The sequence below is a fragment of the Mobula birostris genome, chromosome 7 (assembly GCF_030028105.1).
Source record: "Mobula birostris isolate sMobBir1 chromosome 7, sMobBir1.hap1, whole genome shotgun sequence".
Classification (NCBI taxonomy): Eukaryota; Metazoa; Chordata; class Chondrichthyes; order Myliobatiformes; family Myliobatidae; genus Mobula; species Mobula birostris.
The window spans coordinates 179,657,212-179,680,134 of NC_092376.1; the positions used below are offsets into that span (position 1 = coordinate 179,657,212).

General features: G+C 39.4%; 1 protein-coding gene across 1 annotated transcript; it reads left to right on the plus strand.

The window, feature by feature from the left end:
- Positions 1 to 10,604: 10,604 nt before the first annotated feature.
- LOC140201015 (protocadherin alpha-C2-like) lies at positions 10,605 to 13,169 on the plus strand. Its single transcript, XM_072264651.1, has one exon. The coding sequence runs from the start codon at positions 10,605 to 10,607 to the stop codon at positions 13,167 to 13,169; it is 2,565 nt and encodes an 854-aa protein (XP_072120752.1).
- The last annotated feature ends 9,754 nt before the right edge of the window (positions 13,170 to 22,923 follow it).

The following is a 22,923-nucleotide window of genomic DNA, read 5'->3' on the forward strand; positions in this document are numbered from 1 at the left end:
GTAATTGCCCTCGACAAAGCAATGCAGACTATCCCTAGTTAGATTATGTCTCTCCAAATGCTCATACCTGTCTCTCTGGGTCTTCTCCAACCACTTGCCCGCCACTGAGGTCAGAATTATTTAAGTTTCAGGCCAAATTCCTGCATCAACACTGAGAGTGGAGAACGGAGACAGTCAGTATTAAGGGGGGAGGTCAAGGATTGAGATACTATGGTAGCCTGGTGGTTAGTATGATGCTATCACAGCTTGAGGCATTGGAGTTTGGAGTTCAATTCTGGTGCTGTCTGTAAGGAGTTTGTATGTTCTCCCCATGATTGTGGGTTTCCTTCAGATATTCCGGTTTTCTCCCATTACTTATTTGGTTAACAAAATATCCTGCTCTTTCTTATTCAAAATGTACCAGTTAGTAAGTTAGCCAGTAAATTGTAAATTATCCTGTAATTTGACCAGTGTTAAACAGGTCAGGTGCTGGGCAGTGTGGCTCATTGGGCTGAAAAGTCTCTTCCATGCTATCTCTCTAAAGTAATAATCAGATAAATACTAGGGAGATAAAACCATGTGGGGAAGGAAGGAAGGGTATATCTGGCAGACAAACAAGTTGGTGAGCAATGGTAGCAAGCAGGGAAAATAAAAAAAGGGCAGATGGAGTAATGTGGGGGAGTAGGGTGTGAACATGGAGACAGAAGCTGGAGAGGGATACGGGTGGATGCAAAGGCCACAAGGTAGTACTGTAATATGATAAGTAACTAGGGTAATAATGGTAATCATTGAGGAGTGAGGACATGCTGAGTGACGTGTTTAGATGAAGGGAGAGAGATGAAAATGAATGATAGGGGATTTAAGGGCGATTTAGAAAGTAAAGGAGGTGGATCAAGAGGAGAGAGAAGAGGAAATACAGGAGATAATGTAACTGAACTTTGAAATATACAATATTCATTGCATTGCAAACTACCCAGGCAGTGTGATCTTTTCATTTGTGTTTAGGTCTGGCACCATAGAAGATGAAGGATAAGTCAGTGTGGGAATGGAAAGAGGAGTCTGAAATGACTTGTAGACAGGAGTTCACAATGTCCACTGTGAACTGAGCATGGATCCTTTATAATCCTGTTGGTTACATTAAACCTGGTATTGCTGATGTAGAGGAAGCCACTTCAGAAGCACTAAATACAGTAGATAAGGTTGGAGGAGATGCACAAGAATCTTTCTCCACTTATAAGAGACAGTTAAGACTTTGGATTATGGTGACAGAGGTGGCATAGAAACAAGTGTCACATCACTTGGAAAAGTAGGAGTGTTGTAAGTGGAAGAGGGAGTAATGGAGAGAATGGTCACTGTAGAACATGGAGAAAGGTAAGTTGGAAAAACATGGCAGCCAGTGGATCCAGTATCAGCTCATGGAAATGACGAAGGATAATGTGCTGCATGCAGAGGCTAATCATCAGAAAGGTGAGCACCAGGGGTAATCAATATCTGTTCTGCTTGGTAGTCGGTGTGCAAGCAGGAGTCGGAGAAAAATAAGTAATATCAGAGATGGCTCTATCAACCACTGTGGAAAGAAAGCTCCAGTTCCTGACAAAGGAGAACTTTTCACTCAGTGGAAAGCCTTACCTTCAGAGCAGATATGGCAGAGGGAATGAAATATGACAGATTTGACATCTTTTCAAAAGACAGGTTGGAAGTGGTTTACTCTAGATAGCTGTGAGAATCATTAACAGTAAATGCAGTTTGTCTTTCTAAGATGGACACAAAGAAATACAGAAAAGGGAGGGAAGTGTGGGAAACTGTCCAGGTAAATTTGAAGGAATGATAAAGTTAGTACTAAAGGTGATAAAATTGACAAGTTCCACATGGGTTCTGGATGTAGTACCAATGCAGTGATCAGAGAAAGTGTTGGGGAATTCTAGCATAGCATCTTTGTAACAGGACTGTTCATGTTGCCAATGAAAAGACAGACATATTGAGTCACTGCATAGGCCTACAGCTATATCTTTGATTTCAAGGAAGTTAGAAAATCTAAAGAGAAGTTGTTCAGGCCAAGAGCAAGTTCTGCCAAGTAAAGGAGAGCTTTGGTGGAGGGGAACTAGTTGAATTATCCAGTTAAAGTAGTAATTGGTGATAACTGGCTTACTGCTAGAATTTGAAGCACAGGATTAGTTGTTTATAAATGAAATATATACAATAAAAATTCAAACTCTTAATGTTAACAAATAGCCTAAATATAGATCATTTGCATGCTCTAGAGTAACACACACACACACACACACACACACACACACACACACACACTACAGAGAGTGGTGCGGACAGCCCAGTACATCTGTAGTTCTGAACTTCCCATGATGCAGGACATTTACAAGGACAGGTGTGTAAAAAGGGCCCGCAGGATCATTGGAGACCCGAGTCACCCCAACCACAAACTGTTCCAGCTGCTACCATCCAGGAAATGGTACCACAGCATAAAAGCCAGGACCAACAGGTTTCTTCCACCAGGCCATCAGACTGATTAACTTACACTGATATGAGTGTAGTCTATATTACATTGACTGTTCTATTTATTATAAATTACTATGATGCACATTTAGACGGAGACATATCATAAAGATTTTTACTCCTCATGTATGCAAAGGATGTAACAAATAACTCACTCACTCTGAATTAAAACAAAACTACTGCCGGCCAGAAAGAACTACAGTATACAAATCAATGAATTTGAATAAATCAAGGTCAGTGGAAGTAGACAAACCAATTGTCTTTGCTTTTGCCATGAGGTCAAAGGATTGGAGGCTGCCATTCTGTGAAGCTGCTCTGTTTCCTCTATTTAGTGAATTGGTTTTGCTCAGCTAAATGAATTGCTCTACTCAGTGAAATGGAGACACCTCCTTTTCCCTTATTAGGGAGAGAAACAGCCTGCCGTATGTTGAATTACAGGGCGAACAGGTAGTCTTTGGGATACTGCAAGTCTGTGTCTTTATTGACACTTTACTGCCCACTTGAGTGCTCACTGGAGGGTGCAGATGCTTTTTTGTTGGTGGGGAAGGGGGTTCGTTAGTTTGCCGCTGCTTATGCATGGGAGAGGGGAGCTCAGGTGGGCTTTGGGGGTTCTAACATTTAACTGTCATTCATTCTTTGGAGAATTCCTCTGTTTTTGTGGATGTTTGTGAAGAAAAAGAATTTCAGGATGTATGTTGTATACATTTCTCTGAAATTAAATGTATCTATTGAAACCTATTAAATAAGTTTTTAAAAGTAAACACAAGATACCTCTGGTAAATGCTAGATTAGAGATAATTTCCAAATAAGAAGTTATTTTTGAGGTGTTCTTTGGTATTATACAACATGCAGGTTTGTGAATGGTGGGGTCTGTATCTACCTTGAGTAATTCAAGCTGGTTACTGGTTTTGTAACTCATTTAAAACAAAGAGCCATAAATTAGTAGTTTTTGCTTGTGGATGAGGGCAATAAATTGATGCTGGCTAGGACCAGGGGAAATAAGAATGTGGCACAGGTCAGTTAGATGACTTTGAGCCAACAGGATTGAAGTGGAATATTTGAACTGATAAGAATTGTTTAAAAGTAAGAAGCTTTGAATGTTAAGCTGTGACAACTCTCTGAAGATGAACCATCATAGATCGCTGAAGTTAATAACCCCGCGTCAACCATGTGGAGATTAGGTCAGGACCATGAGGAACGCTTAGCCAGCATAGACTTCTTTCCCGGGTATTACCTTTTCTTTTCTTTGTTCACAGAGATTCAGGGGAACTTAATAGGTGTGCACACAGGTACTTGGTTGTGTAAGTTCACAATTAAGGTATGTGTCAGTAAACATAGATTCTGTCTTTGCCTATCTGATCATTATTGCTACAGGGGAATCGTTGGAACACGACAGAAATAGAAACAGGTGAGTGTGGGTCTCTTAAAAAAATTGGTGTGCAAGATGCATTTCTTGCCATTTCACTTGCGTCAATAAGACCATAAGATCATGAGACATAGAAGAACTAGGTCATTTGGACCATTCTGTCTGCATCATCATTCTGCCTTCCCTCCATAACCTTTGACACCATTATTAATCAAGAACTTGTCAACCTTGGTTTTATATAGGTGTGTAAAATGGAAAGGAGTGCTTTTGGTATGCACACCTTTACATATTGAGGACAAAAGCTAAATTTACTTATATATGCTTACCATAAATAATGGCCCTTTTACATTGGGCATGCTTGATTTACAATTGGAAATATACATTTATAAAGATGCATTGTTATAGCAAAGAAAGGTAAAATTCATAAAGAAGGAAATACCAGAAAATAAACTTAAAAGATGATCTTGTCAAGAGCAAGTTTTGCTTTTGACACTTTTTATGCAAATATTTCTATTAATTTATTTCTGATGTAATGTGCAACAAGCTTGTAACCTGAAATAAGATGTTAAAGTTCTTCTCTGTTTCCTTTGCATGTTCCATCATGAGCCTCCCATTCACTGGGTAAAATCAAATGTTGCACCTCATACACCAAAAAAAAAATCTTGAGAGAAGCATCCTAGCATTATTTTAAATCATGTGCTGTGTCAAAGGCTTTGGTGCCTATGCAGTTTCTGAGGGACCAGTGAATGCACAAAGCAATTTTAAGCAATAACAACATTTTCTAGGTACTGATTTCACCAGAGCTGATGGGTTTTGTAGGTACAATGGAATAGAATAGACCAGAATAATCAATCATGCAATCCCATAAGATAATTCTTCTGTTTTTCAGTCAGAAAAAAAAATAAATTCATTTGAAGAATAACTTTGGAATGCTGCAAGCGTGATATTAATCAAAAATATCTGAAAGTTAGATGGTTGTTGCAAATAAACAAGAATCTTTCATTCATAAACCACAGTTTTCAAATCAACCAAGGGCAACTGATGGGTTGATGACTATCTGATCAGAAACCATGGATGTGGCAAAGCTTTGCAATAGAGAACTATCCCCAATGATACCTTCATTCAAATCCCTGTTTCTCAGTTGAGTAGTATTGGTATTTTGAAAAATACTCATTTGAAATGTGGTGAAATCTATCTGTGAAGAGAGGGGATAATTTCTTTGCAATCTTTGTTGCACCATGTGTAGGCCTACTTGGGTATTCAAACAAAACTAGAGAGTTATTTCACTGTTGCACAAGTCACATCAAATGTTAAATGTGCTCAACTGAAGAAAAAGATCGAAATCAAACAGAATAAAATTAAATCCAGTCATTAACAAGAGAAAATCTGCATATGCTGGAAATCCGAGCAACACACACAATATGCTGCTACCAATTTTAGAGTTACATTTTGTTTTCAGACCAATTATTTCCTCTGGCATCTTAAAATGGAAGCAAAAAGCAAGAGCAATCATTATGTGAGGCAAAATAGGAAAGCCTATACATCTGACCAGTCATATAACTCAGACACCAGATAATATAGCAGGCTTAGTCAGACAATAAACTTTTCTCAGACTGTTCCAGAAATGTAGGTAAAAGTCTGCAATCTTCGTCAAGGAATATAAGGATTAGTCATGCAACTTCACTGGGCTTCTTCACCATTCAAAAGGTTCAGCTAATCCTACAATTGATCCACTTTTCCTCAGCCTTCACATTTCTGATAAAAAAAATCTATCAAATATGTTCTGATGTATGCTCAGTGGCACACCATTCAGTATCTTCTGTGCTCTGAGTAAAGAAATATCTGGTCATCTCAGTTTCCAATTAGTTGGCTGTATGCCTTGAAAAAACTCCCCAATTCTAGACATTGTTTTGTTAAATAGCCTATTAGCATCTACACCACCTTCTCAGAATACAAAGTGATTATCCTTCATTAGTATAAACTCCAGCGAGTGTTGGAGCACCTTATTTCAGCAAGTAATGTTCCACCAAGTTTCAATTAAGTATGACTTCTCAGCGATATGAGGAATATAATACTTCACAATGCTGTAAGGGTGGTATTGATAATTGCAACAAGGTTTTATTTCAACTAAATTGGAATGGATATTGCCATAGTATTTGCTGTTCCAATTGGTTGTTGTCACTTTCTAGTCATAAATACAACACATTCTGCAGATGAATAAAAACAAAATATTGGAGGAACTCAGTTGGTAAGGCAGCATCTATTGGGGGAAATAATCAGTCAACTTTTCAGGCTGAGACACTTCATCAGTATAGGAATAGGGAGGGAGAAGAAGTCAGAATGATAATGTGGGAGAGGGGAAGGATTACAAGTTGACAAGTGATATGTGAAACAATGTGAGGGGAAGGTCCCTTCTTTTTCATCACTTTAACTCTTCCACCTGTAACATTGCAGCTTCTCTACCTCCCCCCACCAATCAACCTTCCCCCTTACCTGGTCAGAACCTTACTATGTACTTTGGCAGATATTTTGCATCATATTCACACAATTATGTTCTAACCTTAATTTATGTCACAGCATTGGGATAACCTATGCAGAAATTCTAAATGCATGGCTTTGCAATTTTCAGTTCAGGAAATTTTCAGGTGCCCATGATCCCCTAACTAATCAAAGAGGGCAAGTTGCAGTGTCTAAGTTCATATCAGCAGTGTGTTATCAACATTGGGATAGAAATCCACAGCAGGGATATTAAAAAAAACAATGAAGGAATGCAAGCCCAAAATTGATACATGTCAGAAGTTGCTGCAATTCCCAGACTTCCAGTAGGAAGTACCTTTCCCTTTTGCTCCTTGTGAATAATTTGTTTCATGTGATTAATTAAAATAAGAAAACTAGTCACAAAATATACATTGCATAGCTAGGACTAGCAAAAGGAAAGTGCATTGCATGGTACCTGACATTTGTTTAAATGTACCGACAGTAAATCTGTCTTTTTATAGACTGTTACTTGAATTACTCACCCACAAATTCATCTTGATCAGAAAGGGACATCGCTAGGGATTTTCTTTTTCATATTCTACATCCTCTGCAGAGAAAATACATCATGAGACTGATCTGCATCTGCAGAATTTCTTGTGTTTATGAGACTGAAGCTTCCTTCTTACACCTTATTGCTCATACCCTGCTTCCTCATCAGCAGCATGAAAAATGTAATTCAATGGCTCTTATGTGGCAGTGCTACTGCTGAACTGGCTAATGTTTACTTGCAAGATAATTAAAATGTTGTCTTCATTAGATTAACATTTCGCATCTTTAGTAAAAGAAATTAATTTATTTGATTGGTAACCATTGTAAGCAAATCATGAAAGTATTATTTTGAAAAGATAAAATTCAGAACCTTTTTGTAAATTTCAGTAGCAATTTATTTTCATTTTTCTTCTTTTATATTTTAAAAATAAGCCACTTGAGATGCAAATTATCATCAGTGCAGGTCAAACTGCAAAGAGACTTTTATAATGAGTAGCTTTCACAAAACAAGCAATCACCATACAGGATGAAAAAAAGGATGTAGATGCTAGATGAATTAAACTGGAAGATGCTAGAAACAAAGTAGATCCAACAGATATCCCAATGTTTTGCAGTACCTTTTTTGAACTTTTATTTCATATTTTGTGGAAACCTATTTTGGTTATATGACGAGGTTGCGGTGTGGGACTCAATACAGACTGAACAACCCTCCCCCCATTTATCCAGACCATATTTCTTTGAGTACATTCACATCTGATGGAGTTATGCTTCAGTAGGTACCTTTTTGTATTTATATCATACTTTAAGTATATAGAGGCCGAGTGAGCCTTAAAATGTTGTTAAAAGTGCAACAATAATACTGGTGTCTGTGAAACTATTGGTTTACCATTATTTTCCCATAGCTATGTTTCCAATTCTTAACCTGACCCTGAAATGGTTCACTTAGACAGTCAATCAACAAGAAGCCAAATCAGCTTCACCACCTCAAAGGTGATGAAAGATGGGAAATAAATTTGAGCCTTCTCACCGATGACTCATCTTTTGAAAGAAACTCCAATGGCTGCTGCAAATTTGTGAATATTATCATTGGTTTTGGCATCACAAAAAGGAAATACCTCACCAATGTATGAACTACTAAATATTAGCTATGATATAATATATTCCCCTTGTTAATGGTGATGCACTCTGGATCACTCTCTAACTCTTTGACTATACCATAGTGGTACAGCTGAGTTTACCAAGAGGGTCACAGAACAGAAACTTAGCTAATCTGTGCTGTTTGATGCAGGGAAAAGAAATCATTCAGTGCCATAGAGGTAGAAAAACATTGTATCGATTTTATGTGTTTGAAGAGCATGCAGTAATAGAAAATGTGTTCAACTTTTGCACAATGAATTCATGAATCCTGTCAGGCATTTTCAGAAAGATGTATTTTACAAGCTGAGAGGAAAATTCTCAGCCTCACTCTAATCCCTTGGCTCAGCCAAGCATATTTCAGATCCTTACCCTAGGGCTAAGTTCTCCTCTTTAAGCCAGCTCAGGTTCCAACTCAAAAGGATTTCAGTATTCTTTATTCAAGCCTGTATTGCAACATATTCCATTCGGATCAACCGCTAGATTTTATGCATCTATTGTGACCAATTCCTTTCGTGTGTCAGGGAATTATTGTTCTTGCTAGTGGCATTCTGGATCAATTGTGGCACCAAGAGGCACAACTTCAGCTGCTTCTACCATTCAATTAGTAGAGAAATACTTTGCCTGTATGGTTTAACATTAAATCTGCAGACTTTCTTCAAAACATTGTGACTTGCTTCTTGGTCCCTTGATATTCTTTTTGCTTCAAATTAATTTCTCCCATAGCATTAACTTTCTTTACATCTTATACAACATCTCAGGACAACAAAAAAAATGGCCCTGGTGATTTTGTTTCCATGGGAACTCATTTCGCAAATGTTGCCAAGGACTTGTTGCCTAAAGCCTTCAATACTAAAAAGAAACTTTGCTCAATAATATATTGTTTTATAGATGTGGCCCATTTAACCTGTTCTTAACAGGAAATGATTTGGTGAATGATGAATAGCAATAAACACTGATTCATTGTATCATATTACCATCAATTTCAGTATACTTCCAAAATTATTCTTCTGAGACTTGCATTAATAGAAAGTCAAAAGGAGAAAGGTCTGATTTACTTTGTGTTACTAGAGGTTTAACTGAATAGAAGAGTTGACTATTCCTTTCTTCATTGACGCTGTGCATCTTGGTAAACATTTCAATTTTTTCTTTGTCTGTTGAATCTTTTATTGATATCTGAAGGCAATCAATTAATATGGGATATCTGTGTCAAAAGAGAGACTAACAACTAATAATTTACCATGATTCATTGTTTATTTCTTTTTGATCATTTGAAATTTGACCCCACTTGCATCAGAGGACTGATCTGCTCAAATCATGCGCGTGATTTCAATTAAAATTCTATGCATTTTCATCTGAGAGGAAGGTGAATGCTCTAATTGCTTTGCATATCTATATCATTCATATTGTGTTGCAGTGCTGGCTGACATTTTCAGCTTTGATGACCATCATTACCAAGAAGATGACTAAATTTACATATTGAGCATCCTTACTACTTGGTCCACATGCCAGTTCATCTATCACTATGGAACTCTAAATCTCTCTCTCGTTAACATGCATCCATCATTCTTTCTCCTCATATTTGTACTTTATCCCTTAATACAGCGGATATTTTAATGTATTTCAGTAAACGTGACTGTTAGGCTCCCAAAATATATAACCATCAAACGCTATAGTGATTATCTGGCGTTCAGTGCAGAATTAATTCTAGTCCCTTTAGGGATTTTTGCCAAGGGTCCAATGAAGAATATGTCAAGGCTCATTGAGTTTGGACATTCAATGGGAAATCGGCGAGCCAGTTTTCGCGTGAGTGCACTGTAATGAGTTTAATAAGTTAACTCAAAATGAACCAGAATACTGCCGAATACACAGATTTGTAAATTATCAGGGGCAAGCTCCCGCCCTTTTTTGTGCATATCATCTGATTATCAATCTTGATTTGAACGCACATTATACACTTAATTATACAGAAAAAAAATTGCTTATTGCCAAAAGGTCCACCAGTTTGCTTTCATCAGAGAAAATATAATATCTCAATCAGCATTTTATATGGAAAGTAAGAATTCAAGTATTTGAAACCAAATGGGAAAGCATTTTCGAGTCATTTAGCGCCATGGACCGTCAAACATCGAGAAAAGCTAAAAATCTTTATACTTAATACCTATAGCACTCTGCATGGACTGTATCTTTAAGAGAGACCAAGCGTTACCCGCTGGATTGAGCGCTGGTACTGTCCGCCACAGAGGTACTGAAATGTGAGCGCGGAGTCTTCACACCCTCCAGACAAAGGAGCCACCTCCACGTACAGACACACACACACACACACACACACACAGAGAGCCCGCTGTGCTAACTGAGATTCATCAGAGTAACGGGTATCATTGCAGAACGATCGTGCACGTTTGAAGAAGATGGGAACGACGCTCCAACAGAAGGTAACATTTCTGAAAGAGGAATTGCTTTACTGAAATTGTTGATTTATCTACAAATTGCATAAGTTATCAAACCAAGTTACGCCTGTGATAATCTTACACTAATTTCTAAATATTTAATCGGAAGACTGGAATATATTTCCGACAGCTTGGAAATGTTGACTGGACAGAGATCGTGGACACTAACAAGGCAAGTGTTGTGCTTTATTACGGTGTCCAGTTTTACTGATTTAATTTCTGGACAGATTCGCTACACAATTCCCGAAGAACTAAAACACGGAGCTTTTGTGGGGAACGTAGCTGACGATTTGGGATTAGACGTTGGTAAGCTATCAGCCAGGAGGCTGCGGATAGTTACTGATGCTTCAAAGCAATATTTGGAAGTAAATTTGGGAAATGGCATCCTATTCGTGAATGAAAAGATAGATAGAGAGCAGCTCTGTGGTCCTAGCTTCAACTGTTTTCTGCATCTGGAAATCGTTATTGAAAATCCACTTGAACTATACCGCATCGAAGTGGAAATTATGGACATAAATGATAACTCCCCAAGTTTCTTGAGAAAGGATCTCTCTTTGGAAATTATAGAATCAGCTTTGCCGGGCACACGATTCCCTCTCGAAAGCGCTCACGATCCCGACGTGGGTACAAATTCCATCCGGACCTACAGGCTAAGTCCCAATGAGCATTTTATCCTGGATGTAGAGACGCGAAGCGATCACAGCAAATATGCCGAGTTAGTGCTGGAGAAATCGCTGGACCGAGAACAACAACAAATCCATCAACTCATTCTGACTGCAGTTGACGGCGGGATTCCAGTCCGATCGGGGAGCGCGCTACTTTCCATTATTGTACTAGATGCCAATGACAATCAACCTGTCTTCCAACAGACAACTTACAAAGTTTCCTTGGAAGAAAATGCAACAAAGGGAACATTGGTGTTAAAACTGAATGCCAGCGACTTGGATGCAGGCTCCAATGGTGCGATAGTATATTCCTTCAGTCGACATACTCCCCCTAGAGTACAGGAACTGTTTAATGTTGATTCCCAGACAGGTGAAATTAGAGTTAAAAGTGTTATCGATCACGAGGAAGTGAATAATTATGAATTCTACATACAAGCTAAGGATAAAGGTGGTCCGTATGCAATACCTGCTCACTGCAAAGTTCTGGTTGATATTATAGATGTAAACGATAATGCTCCAGAAGTGATTCTAACTTCGCTGTCCAGCCCGGTGATGGAAGACGCGACGATCGGCACAGTAATCGCTCTCATCAGTGTCACCGATCCGGATTCGGGAAAGAATGGCCAAATCAACTGTTTGATTTCTCCGGACATTCCATTTAAAATTCAGTCGTCCTTTAATAACCACTACACACTGATGACAGCTGAGCCTCTCGACCGGGAAAAGGTATCAGAGTACAACATCACCATTACTGCCACGGATTCTGGACATCCTTCCCTTTCTACCTACAAGTCTATATTACTGAAGGTCTCAGATGTGAATGATAACGCGCCAAGATTTTCGAAGTCAGCCTACACAGTTTATGTCACTGAGAATAATCCACCCGGCGCCACAGTTTGCTCGGTGACAGCATTTGATCCAGATTCGAATCAAAACGCTTATCTGTCTTATTCTATCCTGGACCGCATGATTCAAGGATTACCTTCGAGAACCTATGTTTCAATCAACTCGGATAATGGAAAAGTTTACGCGCTACGTTCATTTGACTATGAGCAACTTAAGGATTTTCAAATCCAAATCCAGGCTCAGGATGCTGGGTTTCCACCGCTTAGTAGCACTGTGAAAGTCAATATAATTATCTTGGATCAGAATGATAACGCACCCGTTATTCTGTCCCCGCGGCCAAACAACGGTTCCGCTGCTCTTCAGACTGTACCGCGAACTGTTGATCCAGGCCAATTGGTAACTAAAGTAATTGCCACGGATGCTGATTCTGGGAAGAATGCTAAACTCTCCTATCAACTGCTACAGGCCACTGATCCAACTCTGTTCAACATAGCTGTCCATACAGGAGAAATAAGGACAACACGGCGCTTCGGTGACAAGGACGCGTCTAAGCAAAGGCTTCTCATCCTTGTGAAAGATAATGGCCAAGCGCCACTTTCGGCAACAGCCACCGTCATATTTTCAATAATAGATATCGTTACAGAAATTCTACCTGAAATCAGCAACTTGCCCGAACAATCACAACAAAATTACAACTTAACCTTTTACCTAATAATCAGCCTGGGGTCCTTTTCACTTCTGTTCATCGTGGCTATAATTATTATCTCTGCCATTAAATGCCACCAGTATATAAATAATGTCCGCGATCACAGCACATCTTTTTGGAGTTGCTGCTGTCTTCAACATCTCAACTCACCAGATATATTGAAAACATCAAATATAAATCTCCAAGTCACAGCGAGTTCCAAAGTACCATCTGATTTTTTGGAAGTGGGGGGAAGTGAGCCCGCCTCACAACTGTATTATTACAAGGTCTGTTTGACTCCGGAATCTGCTAAGAGTGATTTTACTTTCCTCAAACCATACAGTCCAGCAAAATCCAAAGTCGGAGTTACTAAAGCAGACACGACCGGAGTGGAATGGAATGCGCCAAAAACTTTAAATAACGACATGTCGGAATCAAATTGCAAAGTCAAGGCCACTAAGTATCGTCAGTGGGATGGAAATCCAGCCAATCAGGTGGGAAGTTGATTTATCTAATTACCTACCCATGACCAATGTTGAGATCTCCTTATTGTTACATTTTCATTTTAATCACGTTTATTTTAATCTATTTATTTATTTGTGTGACCCGTACTCTTTTTTATATCACCCAAATGTCAGTTGAGCAAACGGTTCTGACTTCAGTAGTTGTTACTCGATCAGGTAAATTATGCATTAAATAATAGTTGGATTACTGAGTTGAAATGAAAATTTGTGTCCACATTAAAAACACTAGTTAAAATTATCTCCCGTTAGTTGTGCCTACCAATAGAAACATCGAATGGAAGGAAGCGTAGCACAAAAAAATCTACTTAAATTATTTGGTCGTTCAGAAGTTCTGTTACATGTGTTCATATGTTGGTGCATGTGCGTTTATGTGATTTGCCATAACTCGTTTCTTTGCAACTTAATTTAGAAATACTGATTAAAACTTTGCCATCTAGTTTGGATTTTAGATTTAATAATGGCGTCAGACAATTTACTGCACAACGCTCTGATGTTTGAGCAAGCAATACAATTGCTTTTCATTTGCAGTCAAAAGGACTATGGTGGATTAAAAGTCTGGTTTAATCAATGCTTTATGAATTGATTAGTATTTGAACGTAAAGCAGAGAGTTTATCCTGAGAAAGTGTAAAACTGCACACACGACGTTGACAGAGACACAGATCCTCAAAGACATAATCCTGTCCTAATCCTGTGGATCAAACAATCCTTATTGAAATGATCTGCAGAGTAGCAGTCAGTTTCTCATTATCAGAACAACTTTTGACTGATTTGAAAACAACGGTGATAATGAATTACAGGTCAGCCAGACGCCTAAGGTTGAAGGAAAAAAAAAAACATGCTTTGATTGAATGTGTGTTTTTCTACATCTTTACTGAAGCCTTCACTTATAATTCGGTTGGGAAATTTTCCACACGGGCACTGTCAGTTGCTGAAGGGTAAATTCAATCAGTATTACAACAAGGCTATACATAAGCAACTCTTTGCGAATTTTAATTGGTTTCTGCTTCGTAGTATTGAAAGAATATAGCAGCATTTTTATGCCAACTGAGACATGCATGCAAGACTTCTGAGATCAGCTGCAGGGGTAGTGTCACAAAGGTTGATGTTTTCCATAGAGAACAATGTAAAGCCAACTTGAAGAAGCCTCAATCAATTATGAACTTAATTTTGAAAGAATAAAAAATAACACACAGTATTGTTACCACTCCTTCTCCAAGATCCAGCCAAGTGAGGATATATTCCTCTACATGCAAGCACTACAGTGGTTGATGGTTCCTCTCAAACTTCTTCAGTATTGGCTTGCAAAGTACCCATGTTCAGTTCCCTTTAGAAAATTAGAACTAATCTAATTTTTATTGCCATTGGAATCTTGATGACCTCCCTCAATTAAAAACAACATGCATTTTGCTTATCCAACATGAGTTTCATGTTAACCCATATTAATTAAAATTATTTAACCATTCACTAGTTCTGTATGAAGCAAGTCACAGAGTGTTGATGTACATACAGAGCACAGAAAGACTAAGCAATTGCACAGTTCAATGAAAGAATTCAAGCTGCTGTTAAGGCTCAAGGATAATTTGCCTTCAATCATTTACAAGACAAATGCATCACTTACAATGCCAGCTTTAGCTATATGCTCCTCATCACCCATGACAAGATTGCCCATCCAACAAAGAATATCTTACCCTGTATTATTAAGGAGGGAATAGCAGGATTTAAGCCATGGAGATATATTTCCAAGTCTGAGTACTGTTTAACATAGAGGAATTTCTGAAGTCGACGGTGGCAGCAATCATGGATTTAGGTAGTGCTGTTATCCTTGCTTTAGGAAAAAATATATCAGCAAAGTGGATGATGCACTGTGAATCCACATTGCAATAGCATTGGAAGTGACTAATTAGGTCAAGGTTTCCCATCCTCTTTTTTGCCATGGATCAATTCTATTAAGCAAGGGCCTGTGGACCACAGGTTGGGAACCCCTGATTTTGGCTATTAGATAAACTGCCAGGTAAGTGAGCTCATTTTAAGTGAACTGCATAAAAGTTTCTTAAATATATTAATGATCTGGATGATGGGGTGGTAAATTGGATGAGTAAGTATGCAGATGATACTAAGATAGGTGGCATTGTGGATAATGAAGTAGGTTTTCAGAGCTTGAGGAGAGATTTAGACCACTTAAAAGAGTGGGCTGAAAGATGGCAGATGGAGTTTAATGCTGAAAAATGTGAGGTGCTACATTTTGGTAGGACTAATCAAAATAGGACATACATGATAGATGGTAGGGCATTGAGGAATGCTGTAGAACAGAGGGATCTAGGAATAATGGTGCATAGTTCCCTGAAGGTGGAATCTCATGTGGATAGGATAGTGAAGAAAGCTTTTGGTATGTTGGCCTTTATAAATCAGAGCATTGAGTATAGGAGTTGCGATGTAATATTGAAATTGTATAAGACATTGGTGAGGCCAGATTTGGAGTATTGTGTACAGTTCTGGTCACCGAATTATAGGAAAGATGTCAAAAAAATTGAGAGAGTACAGAGGAAATTTACTAAAATGTTACCTGTGTTTCATCTCCTAAGTTACAGAGAAAGGTTGAACAAGTTAGGTCTTTATTCTTTGGAACATAGAAGGTTGAGGGGGGGACTTGATAGAGGTATTTAAAATTATGAGGGGGATAGATAGAGTCGACGTGGATAAGCTTTTTCCATTGAGGGTGGGGAGATTCACACAAGAAGACATGAGTTGAGAGTAAACGGGCAAAAGTTTAGGGGTAACATGAGGGGGAATTTCTTTACTCAGAGTGGTAGCTGTGTGGAACAAGCTTCCAGCAGAAGTGGTTGAGGCAGGTTCGATGTTGTCATTTAAAATTAAATTGGACAGCTATATGGACAGGAAAGGAATGGAGGGTTATGGGCTGAGTGCAGGTCAGTGGTACTAGGTGAGAGTAAGAGATCGGCATGGACTAGAATTGCTGAGATGGCCTGTTTCCGTGCTGTAATTGTTATGTGGTTATATGGTTAAATATTGCTGCCTAGTCAACTACGATCTATCACACTCATGACTTTTAGTCAAATGAAAGTGTTGTGTAGGTTTAGCTGCATAATTTAAGGATTGAATAATTTTGGCAGAACTTGCAGCAATTGAAAGCTGTACAGTAATGAACAACTTTCATTTTATCACATTAGAAGAGACCAATAGAGAAACCATTAAAAGTTATTTTGCTTTAGACATTGTGATGCTGTCATGTCCTGGTGGTCAGATGACTGATGTGCAACTCTTCCGAGCACCTTTTCATCCCAAGTATGACAAGATTCTAGAAAAAGAAGATTCATTGATCTCCATCCACCTCAGTTTTCACTAACACCTTTGATGATACATATATTAAAATGTATGTAATATAACTTGCTGATGCTAACTCTGCACCTCTGGAATTCTGCTGCTTTAGCCTTCTGTAAATCAAAACTTCAACAGGATTTGGAGCCAGAGACCCTGGCTAAAGCGATATGCAGAAGTGCTGAATACATTACTGTAAGTATCACGTTATTGTTGTTGCTACCACTTCCCACCAGCAATAGAGTAAAAAAATGGATAATAATTATCTGGGTTTGATTTGTTTTGCTTTCAACTGAGAACGTATTTTGTACATTAGTCTTTGTTGTCAGTCTTTTATAATGATGCAACAATAAATTGATTACAAACCTTCAGCACAAACTGGCCTCATAACTTTTGCAATATTTGTAGATATTTGACGTCCTGTAGTATGAATCAATGGTGAAAGGCCATCTTGTGTAACAAGTAACTCAGCAGGAACCCATAATGGGTCCACTTGGCAGTTCTGGCTGAGCAAATCTTCTACACACTTGATAATTTTCTGATACTACATGCTGGGATCCCCTTGTGTCAACATGGTAATTAATTTGGAGATTTCCCTACACTGTTATTTATTTGTCTATAGCATTCAAATTTGTATATTCCTGGTGCCAAGCTGTATCAGCCCTTGCCCTTCTTTTGGACAACATTGGTATTGTGGAGAGAGGAGACCTGCAGCATGGGCAACTACCAGTCTTCCACACAACCTTGCCCATGCCTGTGCCCTGGAGAGTGAAGACTTTCCAGGCGCAGATCCATGGGCTCGCAAGACTAACGGATGCCTTTAATTTAATCCTTGGTTGAATATTTTTTGATTTGATGAACTGACTGAGGCAATTTAGATCTATCCATTGCTTCTGATTTTACAATTCAGCAGAGCATGTTTCTGTTGTGGCTACTTTGGGGTGATGTCCATTTAAGTGTTCTTGAAGTTCAACCAAGCAAGAATGAATTTGTGGTATGCATAAGGGAATTGATCTGTCACCCCCAGGAAAATCTCAAAGATACAGAATTTAGACTATTGTTCCAAAGCAATATTTTGCGGACTTTCCAAGCTATTTACACCATTGCATGGTCTGACTCTTTCTCTTTCCTTTCCTTTCTTGACAAGCCATTTCCATTTTGGGGGATATCATTGCCAGAACCACTCAGTAAAACCTTCCATAAGAACTCAATTTCATTCCCTCTTTTCTACTGTCATTATAGCCATGCCAATGACTAACTCCTTCCTAGACCATGGCCTCTCATGTATGCTAGACAGGAAGCCATACCTACTTACTAAAGATGAAAAGAACAGCCATTATGAAAAATCTAATTTGTAAGCTGAAAGCACTTTCATGACTCAGTTGGCTGAATAGCACCTGTAGGAGGAGCAAAACAGGAACATTGAGGGGGATCCTTCAGTTGAATCAGGAAAGAGAGGAAATAAGTTTTTTTAAGTTGCAGGGAGGTGGCAGATGATCTGCCTGTTATACCATGAGTCCATGAGGCTATTATACCATGCCTGCCTGTTATACTATTGCATTATCATTTGCTGTTTTAACCCTGAAAAGCTTGAGGAAAGTTATAAAGATAAATTTGTACGAACATAGAAGTTCTCAGAGATATGAATTGATGATCTATAGCTGATTATTTTGACACAGATAGAGAAAACGAGGTCCAGAAAACAGTTGAATTGAATAACTAGGCCATAAGGCTGCTATATGCCTAGATGGAAGATGACATGCCATTTTTCAAGTTATGTTGGTCCTTACCCAAGTAATGCAGAAGGATGCAGACAGTTGAGTTAGTGTTGGAATTTAAATATCAGAGAAATGGAAAAAAAAACAGGGTCACCAAAACAGTCGCTCAATCCGCACTTACTTTCTCAAAAACAAAGAATACCACATTATAGGCATGTGGTTCAGTGCACTAGAATGGAAGGGCCGAGGAATCACTGCTTCATCTGAAAGGGCAATTTGAGTACTGAGATGGTGGAGAGGAAAGTTTTGGCATCTCCTGTAGTGCTATGGGTGCAGTGTAGTGAAAAGAAAAAAAAAGAAACATTTTTTTGAGATGGAAGAGCAGGTTAACAATTTGACATGGGAACAATCTCTTCAGAATGCTAAAAGACAGGAAGAATGATGGTGGGGTCTTCTAAAATCTCATTCAAGGTGGCAGAAAGTATGACGGTGATTCAGTGAATATGAATGCAGAGGCAGGGATCTAAATGGAAGGAGAACACTGGAAGAGAGAAACTAGTGATCTGGCTAGTGATGTGCCTTTACTTAAGGTGGCTACAAGGATAAGTCAGTGAACTGCAGGCCATTAAGTTTAACATCATTGATAGTAAGATACTGAAGGTGATTCAGAGAGACAGGATTTATCAGCTTTTGGAGAGGCAGAAATTCTTCAGCATGTCAGTGTGTGTGAAAAATTGTACCTCATGAATGTGAATTTTTTGACGAGGCGACAAGAGGATTCACAAGGGCATGTTGGTAAACTTTATTGGAATTTGACAAGGACTTGATTGAGAAATGGTTCAGAAGGTGAGATCATATGCAATCCAGTGTGACTGAGCCAAATGGATACAGAATTGGCTTGGTGGAAGATTGTTTTTCAGATTGGAGGCATTTGTCCAGCAATGATCATTGCTACTTTTTCTGTTGTTTATCATAAATTAAAGAGTATTTTTTAATTAAAAAGTTTGTGGATGATGCCAGTATAGGCAGTGTCATGCACAGTGAACAAATTTGTCTAAATTTACAAATTTCTCGATCAATATAGAAACCAAACTAATGAACTGAAGATAGAATTTAACTCAGTAAAGTGTGACATGATGTATCTTAGGACGCTAAATTAGGGCTGGACTTAAACAATAACGACAGGGTCCTGGGGAGTGTTACAGAGCTGAGAGACCTTGAAGTATACCAGCATATTGTTTCTTGAAAGTGGTGATACAAGCAGACAAATTGGTGTAGAAGGCATATTGAATACAAGAGTCAGCAAGCCATGGTACAAGGATATAAAGTGCAGGTGAGATTCCACCTAAAATATTGTGAGTATTTACGTTGTGTAGAAAGGATGTAATTAAACAAGAGAGCATGGAAAATAATTCCCAACGATGTTGCTGGAACAGGTGGGGTTGAGTAAAAATGAGAGACTCAATAGACTGGGATTGTTTACCCTTGGGGACAAAGGCTGAGAGGTGACCATATGGAGGTTTATAAATTCTTAAGTGGCATAGATAAAATGTATGGTCACAGTCTTTTTAACAGAGTATTGGTGGCTAATACTAGAAGGCATAGATTAAATGAGAGGGGACAATTTAAATGGAACTTGACATTTTCTACACAGGTGATTATGCAGAGGCATGTCTAGTGTAGGCATCTCCTGACACAGAATTAAGCACAGGTTTCAGGATGCAATAGAAATAAACGCTCAAGAAATGCTGTACAATTCGAATATATTCCCTTGTCTGCACTTTCCCCTCCAGAAACTACTGCATTCTCTGTATAATTCTGAACTTGCCTTATGTTTTATCATATTTTAGATCATTGAAAAAGACATAGTACAGCAGAGCCCCTTGGGTCATGATCGTGTGCAGACATCTTAAGTTATTCCAAGATCAATAGTAATCACACCTCTGTGTGAGATGTGTGAATTGTGAGAGACATCCAGCCTCCCAGATAACTGCATCTGCATCAGGTTTACCAAACTATAGGTCAGAGAATGTGCTGAGAATCTGGTGCCGCAACTTGATGAGTTTTGGCTCTCATGGGAAACTGAGGAGATGAGAGAAATTGGCGACATGGGTGCAGTCACTCCAAAGTTGCAGGAGGGCAGGTAGCTAGGTGACTGTCAGAAGAGGGTAAGGAAATATACAGTACAGAGTACTCATATAGATGTTCTCATTAATAATAAGTATACTGTTTTGGATACTGTTGAGGGAGATGACTGACCAGTGAGGGTGGGGTACAGTGACAAGGTCTCTAGCACTGAGCCTGGTGCTGTGGCTCAGAAGGAAAGCTGGGAAGAAGACAACTGCAGTAGTTATAGAGGGTTCCATAGTGAAAGGAATAGTCACAAGATCCTGTGGACATGATAGAGAGACCCAGATACAGGTCGTCGCCCAGGTGCCAAGGTCAGGGAAGTCTTGGATCATGTCCACAACATTCTGAAGGAGGAGCGTGAGCAGCCAGAGGTCTTTGTACATATTGGCACCAATGGCATATATAGGAAAAGTATGGAGGTCCTGAAGAGAAGATCTAGGATGAGCTAAAAAAGATCTAGAAAGCTAAAAGCAGGTCTTCCAGGATACCAAGCTCTGGATTGCAAACTGTGTCATGCACCAGTGAGGGTAAGAATAGGATGATTTGGTAATGAATGCATAGTTGAGGAAGTGATACAGGGGCAGGGTTTCTGATTTCTGGGAAAGTGTAACCAGTACAAAAGGGAGCAGTTAAACATGAACATGACGGGGACCAATATCCTTGTGGTCAGGTTTGCCAGAGCTTTTGGGAAGAGTTTAAATTAACTTGACAGGGTGCGTGTATTAATTTACAAGCAGAGGCAGAATGTGGAGAGATTAGCAGGAGGGCAGGCAGATGATAGGGCAAAATTGTAGACAGTGGAATGAGTTGCAGTATAAAAGGATACAAAATCAAACATGGCGATGAATACAGGACTGAAGGTGTAAAATATGAATGTATGCAGTTGATGGAATAAGGTAGATGATCTTGTTACATCGTTAAAGATTGGCAGGTATGATAGACATAGAACATAGAATAGTACAGCACAGGCCCTTCGGCCCACAATATTGTGCCAACTCAAACCCTGCCTCCCATATAAGCCCCCACCTTAGATTCCTCCATATACCTGTCTAGTAGTCTCTTAAACTTCACTAGTGTATCTGCCTCCACCACTGACTCAGGCAGTGCATTCCATGCACCAACCACTGAGTAAAAAACCTTCCTCTAATATCCTCCTTGAACTTCCCACCCCTTACCTTAAAGCCATGTCCTCTCGTATTGAGCAGTGATGCCCTGGGGAGGAGGCGCTGGCTATCCACTACCTATTCCTCTTATTAACTTGTACACCTCCATCATGTCTCCTCTCATCCTCCTCCTCTCCAAAGAATAAAGCCCTAGCTCCCTTAATCTCTGATCATAATGCATACTTTCTAAACCAGGCAGCATCCTGGTAAGTCTCCTCTGTACCCTTTCCAATGCTTCCACATCCTTCCTATAGTGAGGTGACCATAACTGGACACAGTACTCCAAGTGTGGCCTAACCAGAGTTTTAGAGCTGCATCATTACATCGCGACTCTTAAACTCTATCCGTCGACTTATGAAAGCTAACACCCCATAAGTTTTCTTAACTACCCTATCCACCTGTGAGGCAACTTTCAGGGATCTGTGGACATGTACCCCAAGATCCCACTGCTCCTCCACACTACCAAGTATCCTGCCATTTACTTTGTACTCTGCCTTGGAGTTTGTCCTTCCAAAGTGTACCACCTCAGACTTCTCCGAGTTGAACTCCATCTGCCACTTCTCAGCCCACTTCTGCATCCTGTCAATGTCTCTCTGCAATCTTTGACAATCCTCTACACTATCTACAACACCACCAACCTTTGTGTCGTCTGCAAACTTGCCAACCCACCCTTCTATCCCCACATCCAGGTCGTTAATAAAAATCACGAAAAGTAGAGGTCCCAGAACAGATCCTTGTGGGACACCACTAGTCACAGTCCTCCAATCTGAATGTACTCCCTCCGCCACCACCCTCTGCATTCTGCAGGCAACCCAATTCTGAATCCATCTGGCTGAACTACCCTGGATCCCATGCCTTCTAACTTTCTGAATAAGCCTACCGTGTGGAACCTTGTCAAATGCCTTACTAAAACCCATATAGATCACATCCACTGCACTACCCTCATCTATATGCCTGGTCACATCCTCAAAGAACTCCATCAGGCTTGTTAGACATGATATGCCCTTCACAAAGCCATGCTGACTGTCCCTGATCAGACCATGATTCTCTAAATGCCCAGAGATCCTATCTCTAAGAATTTTTTCCAATAGCTTTCCCACCACAGACGTAAGGCTCACTGGTCTATAATTACCCAGACTATCCCTACTACCTTTTTTGAACAAGGGAACAACATTCACCTCCCTCCAATCCTCCGGTACCATTCCCATGGACAATGAGGACATAAAGATCCTAGCCAGAGGCTCAGCAATCTCTTCTCTCACCTCATGGAGCAGCCTGGGGAATACTCCATCAGGCTCCGGGGACTTATCTGTCCTAATGTATTTTTACACTCCAACACCTCCTCTCCCTTAATATCAACATGCTCCAGAACATCAGCCTCACTCATA